This window comes from Cetorhinus maximus, chromosome 21 (genome assembly GCF_964194155.1).
Source record: "Cetorhinus maximus chromosome 21, sCetMax3.hap1.1, whole genome shotgun sequence".
NCBI lineage: Eukaryota > Metazoa > Chordata > Chondrichthyes > Lamniformes > Cetorhinidae > Cetorhinus > Cetorhinus maximus.
This window is the reverse complement of record NC_135899.1, coordinates 92950327-92959719: the sequence shown is the minus strand read 5'-3', so window position 1 is coordinate 92959719 and position 9393 is coordinate 92950327. Positions and strand designations below refer to the sequence as shown.

Sequence of the window (9393 nt, the reverse complement as noted above, 5' to 3'; positions counted from 1 at the left end):
CAAGATTGAAATTCCAGGAACTAAAGCTTGAAGTGAACATAGAAAAGTTCAAGTTTTTAAAAATTGGAATATTTAAACAACACAAAACAAACATACAAAAATCTATTTTAACAATTTTTTTCTTTTAATTACTATCTTCATGATCTCAATAATTTTACTTTCAGGTGTAGATTTGGTAAAATATCTTCAAAATGCAGACAATTGTGTCAGGGCTATCACACTCCGAACTTGGTTAGGAAACGACATTGCACTACAACCAAAGTTATCAACAATTGTTTTTACATAAGTCTAATATTAATATTAGAGCAGCTGGTGCAGACTATTGGTTTCAGACTAGGGCCAGTTATCCAGTAACCACTGAGGGTCAATTCATTGTATCATGTTTCTGCTCAGAGCGTTTCCAGGAAATACCTGAGGGGTTTTCCACATATTTCCACTAAAATTAAAGCAGAAACTCAGTTTTACTTAGGGAAACAGGGGTTCCAAAATTATAGCAGCAGAGTGGGAAAGGGCCTGGAGAACTGTGCAGCACAAATTCTACACTGAAAGCATGGGGTGTACTGAATGCTAAAATAACAAAAACACAAATTGCTGATTAACAAAATGTTATTGCATTCCTTCTTGGCATAAATGTAATTACAGTAAAAAAGTGCATTTAACAAGTGCTTTTAACAGTAAAACCTCCAAAGGCATTTCAGCATTGTGCCATTAGGAGATTAGGATAGGTGGCCAAAAGCTTGTTCAGAGAGGAAGGTTTTAAGGAGAATCCTAAAGGAGGTCGAGGGGGAATTCTAGAGTCTTATCCAGGCAGGTAAAGGCACAGGCAAGGCGATTATAATCAGGGGATATACAAGAAGCCAGAATTGGAAGTACACAAAGATATGAAAATATAAAAGTAATGAAAAAGTGTAATTCATTTTGTTTACTTAAAACATGAACAATACATAATTTTCAAATTCCTCTCATGTTAAATGAAGTACATTGAATTGTTTGCAAGACAATATTTTCAGCTTTCTACAAAAAAAATAAATCTAAACTTTCATATCACCCATATCACCTGATCACCTGAAATATATTACCGTGTTCAATAAATGAAGTGCTTGGAGATAACAAATGTGAAAAGGATTAATCAGATGGCACTTGATTTTCAACAGTTTGAAGGGTTATATGATGTCCAAATTTGGACAACACTAAAAAGCAGTACTCCAACCATCTTCAGGGCTTATAGAACAGTTCAGTTTCCAATTACACACTTTCTTGAATGATCCATCAAGAACTGGAGTATCCATTTTGATTTTCCCTAAGTTTCTGTTGAACATGTTTCATGTACACAGCTCCCAGCATTAAACAGATTAGAAATTCAATGACAAGGAGAGGGACTGTAAGTGACCATAGATTTATTTTATGAGCTTCAGGCGTTTTCATTTCTGCGAAAAAGGAAAACAACAATTGAACATTATGGCTGTGGTTTCAGTATTAGTTTCATGGATAGTTAAAAAATTCAACCACCATAAAAGAGTGATCATATTTAAGCATTATCCAATTTGGAAAAAGTAAAATGTAAAAATCAGGAACAAGCACATTTATATAGCATCTTTAATGTAGAAAAACATCCCAAGGCACTTCAGATTAGCATTAAATCAGCAAAAAAAGGCTAAGCCAAAAAAAAGTGTTTATATCATGCCATTCATGATTTCAAAGCACTTTACAACCAATGAAGTACTTTTAAGTGGGGTCACTGTTTTACTGTAGGAAAAGCAGTAGCCAATGTGTGCACAGCAAGCTCCCACAAGCAGTGGTTAGCTGTTGTTCACAATAGGACCATGGAATTTTTTACATCCACATGATAAAGTATTTGGTTGGGGGAGGGGATACAGCACCTTGGACTGTCAACCAAGATTTGTTGCTCAAGTCTCTGGAGTGGGACTTGAACACAATCTTCAATCATTGAGACGTGCAAAGAGACATTAGGAGGGGTGGGTAAAAGTTTGGTCAATTAAATGGAATTTAAGAAAAGTTTTAAAGGAATTGTTGGGGGGGGGGGGGGTGGGATTGGGGGGGAAGAGAAAGACAAAGAGGTTTAGGGAGGGAATTCCACTAGCAGCATGTGGCAGGGCAAAGTCAGTAAACAAGTTAGGTGTAAAGCTGTTGTTCTCAGAGGGTTGTACAGTTAGGGAAGGTTACAGAAATAAAGGTCAAGGCCACAAAAGAGACTTAAAACAAGGATGAGAATTTTAAATTTGAAGCATTGTGGTGACCAGAAGCGAGGTAGGCCAGTGAGCACAGGGTGAGTGTTAGCAGGGCAGGATTAGGGAGAAGGGTTTTGGAAGAGGTGAAGTTTCCATTGGGTGGAGGATACAATATAGCAAAGAGAAAAAACACTTTCTTATATCTTGTTCCAGAGTGAAAGGGAGACAATAAAGAGAGACAACCCAAATACAGCTGAGTATTCAATTTACAATTGTACTTGAGTTAAAAGGTATTTTAAAAAAATAGTTTGTTACAATCAAAAGTGTTTTCAAAAGATGCAGTTCCATTTATAATCTTGGAAGATAGTGAGCTGATGAACATTAATAATTCACGAAGAAAGAATTGTACAGCTGGTTAGACTTCTGAAACAGAAATAGCATTTGAAGGGAGAACAGAAACAAGATTGGGTGGGTGGTGACTGATCTTGTACCCAGGCACCGAAATGGTGCCCCAACCCCTGCAGGAACATGGGAACCAACTGACCCAGTTGGCCTCTGTTAGTATCTAAATGAGCCTGAACAGCTATCTACACCTGGCATGACCCCCTGATCTGACCTCCGTTACCTCAAAACCCCACCCTCACTGGAGGCAAGAGGGAGCGGGCACACTAACCAATAGAATTATACTCGCCTCTTATTGGAGGCTGAAAATCCAGCCGAAGGTGTTCTTCACTTTACCCAAATGTACAGAGCTCAAGATGTAGTGATTCGGCATCATATATAAGACAACAGTCGGTTCCTGAGTACTGAGGGTGTAGGATGTACAAGTGAACCTACCTATAGAAAGACCAAATGTTCGAGAAACTGATTGGTGTAGCACATCATTCCTTAATCTGAATGTGTAGTTAGGACTTCTATTGTCATCACTAATTTCCAGAATACTCTGCAGTGAGTAGAGACCATCTCCATTTTGTTGGTAGAAGGTCTCAGACAGTGTAGAAATATCATTTTCTTCATTGTACCAGGAAACAAAAGCCTTTGGATAACCTTGAGATTCAAATCTGAACAATGTCCCAGAAGGCCTTAATTGAATAAAAAAGTCAGGTTCCTTGTAATATGCTGGAAAATAAAAGCAAATTCATTAGAAACAAGAAATAAACTTGACAAAAATAATGCCAACTAGGAATTTTCTTCCTGTTAATTACTGCAATTTAATAATGCAATAAAAAAGCTTTAAATGTTCAGATTTCACAACTACTCCAGGGTGTCTCTGGAGTACCATCTTCCCAGCCAGAATTGGCAACTTCGGAATGGAATTTCCAGCATTAACTGATCATTACAGCAAATAGGAAAATGTAAATGAGTTTTAGCAAATAGGACCTGATCACCATATCCACAAGATTCACTACATTTTACTGAAATTCTGTCTGGAGATTTAGAACACAGATTGAAGCACATATTCCCTCTCTTTTCCTCTCAGTTTCCCCTCCCCTTATCATTCTACCCCTGTAGGAATTTGACTCTTTGCTGGGGAAACCAGTGATAACCAGCTCAGGCAGCAGTTTAACTTTTCATTATTCATACCTAACCCTCAGTAGTAACTATCAGTGGGTTTTTCAGATAATCACATTTCAGCTTGAACCTGGAGCCAGCCACAATCAGACATATCCAATCAGGTTGGTGAATTGCCAACAGGAATGGTCACCCTAACAGAGACGTGGCAATCACACCATTACATCACTGGTTTTGTTGGAGCAGAGAGGGACTAAACCAGCAGTCTGGGCAATTCAGTTGGTCTGTCCTGCTTGCCTTAGATGACCAATGGTTAGATTCACTGGATCATCGGAGGAGGCCAAATAGTAAGATTTAAATTTACAGCAGAGATTAAAACAAAAGCAAAGATAAGCAAGTACCAGCAAATATTAGAGATATTGTGTCCTGGTCATTTCCTTTCGTATTGCTGACAAAGCACTTGTATTGTCCAGCATCCTCTGGTCTCACTCGTTCCAGCTTCATTGAAGCATTCCCACGTTTTAATTCCTCCAGGAATAAGCTTGTCCTTCCTGAATAGTGAGCGCTTTGGTGACTCAGTTGCTCTTTTCCATAATAGTAACTATAAACAACTTCCTCCGTCTCAACATGTTCCCAGCTGATGACCAGCCCTTTCAGTGATGATTCATCCTGAACTGTAAAACTACATCCCAGCACCGTGGACTGGCTGTAGATAGCAGTCACTGATGTCTCAGAGGTATGGACCCTAAATTCAGCTGTGAATAACAATAAAATAATTAGGAATCACTTCGCCCCTAGAAGAAATTTATCTTAAAACTCTTAATGAGGTATTTTGTTTTAAAGCATGGTTATTATGCTAAGATTTAATCATGAACACATACCAAGTAAAAAACTGAAAGGAAAACCTCCAAGTCATGAACCCCTCCTCTATTTTCTTCCTCTTTCCCTGATGGATTGATATTCCCCAGTGCACTGACTCAGCCCCTCAAGCAGCTCAATGAACATTATCAAATCATAGCCACTCAACACAGGAGCTGAGATACTGAAGATTGTAACCGGGGTGGGTGGCGGAATCACTGCACAGCAATCGGACCAAAATCTCTCTTTTGAAACCTACTGCAGCCAGTGGACACTGGGCTAATTGTTCCCTCCCACCCAAATTCTGGCTGCCCTTATTTAAGTTGCTTTGTTCAGCACAGACTCTGGATCAAATCTGGTATTTCCTTGTGTGTGCACCTGATGCCAAACCAGGAGCTACATTCAAAGGACTAAGGAAACAGAGAAAATTTAAAGTATTGTGACGTGGGGAAGATGTTTCCATTAGTAGGAGAGACTAGGACTGGCGGGCACAGCCTCAGAGTAAAGGGAAGACCTTTTAGAACAGCGATGAGGAGAAACTTCTTTAGCCAGAGAATCTATGGAATTCATTGCCACAGAAGGCTGTGGAGGCCAGGTCATTGAGTGCATTTAAGACCGAGATAGATAGGTTCTTGATTGGTAAGGGGATTAAAGGTTACAGGGAGAAGGCGGGAGAATGGGGTTGAGAAACTTAGCCATAATTGAATAGCGGAGCAGACTCAATGGGCCGAATGGCCTAATTTCTGCTCCTATGTTTTATGGTCTTAAATAATGATGCCAGCTTAAACCGCAACATAAAAATCAGTAAACGCAAACTAGGTAAAGGTGTTTTCCTGAAATGTTTTGGTACTTTTCAGCTCCATGAACATAAATATTTACGAGGGAAATAACGCATTAAAATTACCGAACATTACCAATAAAAACTTAATCTGGGCCCTCGCCAAGTGGTGAAAAGGAAACTGAAAAGGTAATACAAATTGTTTGTTAAAATGTGTGTAAGAGAACAGCTTAATTGAAAGTCTTACCAACAGCTGAACTGATCCCAATCACGATCAAAACACCAAACGGACTTAAAACACTTTGACCACGTCTCATAATACGCTGATCTCCTACTCCCGACACCTATCACAACAAGAGCTTTTTAACGTTTGGAAAGCATCAGTGACACATTACAACAGGAGAAATAGTGGCATTTTTGGACCACGGCTACATGTTCTCAGCACATTAGTGAGTGGACGCCAATATTTGGCTGCTAAGTTTCTTATCGTCCTGACAGCCCGTGTACTGGTCACTGAATTTTTTTTAAATTGGCTATTGGCCAAGTGATATTTTTCATCTTCAGTGATACCAGAATATGACTGACATTCTCCATGTCAACCACACTTCCCAGTGCTTACACCCTCCGATTCTGATTAACTAACATTGTTTTAAAAACATGGTAATGCTGGTTCGCCATCCAGGGACGAGCCCAGAATGATGAACTCATTTGCAAGTGGCGCATTAACCCTGCGATTTGCTGAGATCTCATATGCAACAAACAGGCTCCCGTAAATGTGTCACTGTCTAGTCAAAGATCACTCGCACGACAACTATTTGTGACACAGTGAACAGCTTAAACTACTCCCCCCACCCGATTTCTGCCCTTAAAAGGTGTCAGCTGTGGCTCAGTTCATAGCACCCTCGCCTTTGAATCAGAAGGTTGTGGGTTCATGTCCCACTCCTGGAAACCAAGAACTGTGAATGTACTTGAAAGAGTTACAATCTGTGACTGTTGATAACTTGAAAGAGTTTCAATCTGTAGGGAGATTACAGATTTACTTTGAAAGGGATTTCTGCACTTAAAAGGCTGCAACTAAGAAATCATGAATGAATCCCCCGGCTTCTTCTCCGGTAGCCAGAGCCCTGAACCCAGCCTCACCTGTTCCTCCCGCTCCGATCGCCGCCTCCTCTCTCTCTCTGAATTCACAAAGGTTCGGACCTGCTACCCGACCGAGGTTTTATATCCCGTGAAAGGAACTGGACGTTTCCAGAACAAAACCCCCTCACCCCTTAACGTTTTGTTTCCACAAGGGAGTGGAAGGTAATGCGCGAGTTTGTTTATTTGTTGAGCTCTCCGTTTCCAAGTAACTTTCCTTTTGATGCGGAAGTGGTTAAGTGAAACACGCAACAGCCCAAATAAGAACAGCACCTCATCATCTGACCAGGCACTTTACAGCCTTCTGGACTGAATATTGAGTTCAACACTTTTAGATCTTGAACTCCCTCCTCCATCCCCAGTCCCTTTTCTGTTTCTTGCCCCTTTTTGTTTTTTCCAATAATTTATATAGATTTTTATTTTCCCACCTATTTCCATTATTTTTAAATCTATACCTTTTATGCCCTTTTAGTCTTATTTCACCCCACCCCCACTAGAGCTATCTGTACCTTGCGTGTCCTATCCATTCTTAATTAGTACATTCTTTTAGATAATATCACCACCTTCAACACCTCTTTGATCTTTTGTCTGTGACATCTTTTGGTTATCTCCTCCTATCACTGCTTGCTTGTCCCAACAACCACCCCCCCCTTCTCTATCTCCCCCCACCCCACCTTCTCCCTCCCCTAAACCAGCTTATATTTCACCCCTCTCCTATTTTTACTTAGTTCTCTTGAAGGGTCATGAGGACTCGAAACGTCAACTGTGCTCTTCTCCGCCGATGCTGCCAGACCTGCTGAGCTTTTCCAGGTATTTTTTATTTTGGATTTCCAGCATCCACAATTTTTTTGTTTTTATATTTGTTTTTAACCTAAATACAGCTGGAACAAAAAAAAAATACCTGGAAAATCTCAGCAGGTCTGGCAGCATCTGCGGAGAAGAGCACAGTTAACGTTTCGAGTCCGTATGACCCTTCCACAAATAAAGCTGGTTAGGTCATAGCTAGAGTATTGCATGCAGTTCTGCAATCCACATTATAGGAAGGATGTGATTGCACTAGAGAGAGTGCAGAGGAGATTTACCAGGATGTTGCCTGGGCTGGAGAGTTTTAGTTATGAGGAGAGGTTGGATAGACTGGGGTTATTTTCCCTGGAGCAGAGGAGATTGAGGGGGAACGTGATAGAGGTGTATAAAATTATGAGGGGCATAGATAGGGTAGACAGGAAGGAACTTTTCCCCTTGGTGGAGGGATCAATAACCAGGGGTGGGGCATAGATTTAAGGTAAGGGGGCAGGAGGTTTAGGGGGGATGTGAGGAAGAATTTTTTCACCCAGAGGGTGGTGAGAATCTGGAACTCACTGCCTGAAAGGGTGGTAGAGACAGAAACCCTCATAACATTTAAGAAGTATTTGGATGTGCACTTGCGATGCCATGGCACACAAGGCTATGGGCCTAGTGCTGGAAAATGGGATTAGAATAGTTTGGTACTTGTTTGACTGGCACAGACTCGATGAGCCAAAGGGTCTTTTTCTGTACTGTAGACCTCTATGACTCTACTTCGCAAACTGAAGAATTCACCCTAATTAGCAGCACTGACACTGAACATTCATGCTTTTAAGTTTATTTCACCTTTTCAAGCTCTACACTCAAAATAGAAGTTTCTTAAAAACTGATATGCTCTTTATAGATTCATTTTATGATATATTTATTATAATCTGGCAAGGTCAATGCGGCACCATTTTGTGCTAACACTGAGATAAGGAGCCATTTTGTTTTCTGGAGCCAGCCAGGAATAGATGATGGCCAAATCATATACTTCAATTAAGTTGTAATTAAGGAAATAATAATTAATCAATTAGTTATATTAAGGCTGGATTTAAAAGCTTATAAGTTTAAACAGCACTGTAAGATTTCTGCTTTGGATAAGCATCAAATCAGATATTTTGTGCTAAACTCAGCGTAAGCCTTGACCAAATGGACCATAGACGATTGTGCAAAGTCAGATAACAAAAGACACTGCAAAAGAAACACTGTCCTTTGAAAGGACAATATACGTAGGTATTACACAGACATGGTCTGAGATGGGGTATTGATAATTTAGGGAATAAAAGTAAAGGCTTTGAACAACATCTTTGCCAGCTAGTCATGTACTGGATGCTCCTGAGGCAAAATTTGAAATAATTGCTGTCACTCAAGGAACTAGAGGACAACGTTACTCTTCAGTGACCTGATCACTCGTTTGAAGCTGTAAGGCCTATTTTGTGTTGTTAAGTATACTTTTACCTTTAAAATAAACTTTCCATTTTCATTAATTATTTGAGAGTCCATCTTTGCCTTATGTCTTGTTCAAACAAAAATGTTCATTTTTTTATTGGGTGAATTTGAAGTCAGGTAATTGCATAATTAAGAAATAAGACAAATTGAAATACTCCATACATATATATACATATATAACATATATATATCCTAAATCACCCACTCCCTCCTGCCAACCCCCACCACTCCCACCACCGAGATTGACAGGGCCATCCACCATGTCCAATCGATCTCCCACACTTCTCCTCTCACCCTTACCCTCCCTCTCAGAACTTGGTTAGGGTTCCCCTTGTCCTTACCCTCTGCCTCACCAGCCTCCATTTTCAACGGATCATCCTCCACCATTTCCACCACCTCCAACGTGATCCTTATGTTTAATTCCTTTCATGTCCTTGCCCCTCCCAAACTCTCCAGCCACCCGTGATGCCACACCCTCACCCCCAGTTATCTGGTCTTGGGCATTCAACCACTCTCCCAGCACCCAATTATAAACAGCTGGGCTTTCAGTCTCCCAAGCTCCATGCTGTGGAATTCCCTCCCTAAGCCAATCCTACTTTCCACCTCCCTCCTCCTGTAAGATCCTCCTTAAAACATAGAACTTTG

General features: G+C 40.4%; 1 protein-coding gene across 1 annotated transcript; it reads right to left on the bottom strand.

The window, feature by feature from the left end:
• Window positions 1–907: 907 nt before the first annotated feature.
• On the bottom strand, window positions 908–6598 carry LOC144696142 (CD276 antigen-like). The gene is made up of 5 exons (XM_078567486.1): window positions 6478–6598; window positions 5585–5681; window positions 4103–4456; window positions 3027–3308; window positions 908–1427 (listed from the first exon to the last, which is right to left on the bottom strand). The coding sequence occupies exons 2-5, from the start codon at window positions 5652–5654 to the stop codon at window positions 1270–1272; spliced, it is 864 nt and encodes a 287-aa protein (XP_078423612.1). The 5' UTR covers window positions 5655–5681; window positions 6478–6598; the 3' UTR covers window positions 908–1269.
• Window positions 6599–9393: the final 2795 nt, after the last annotated feature.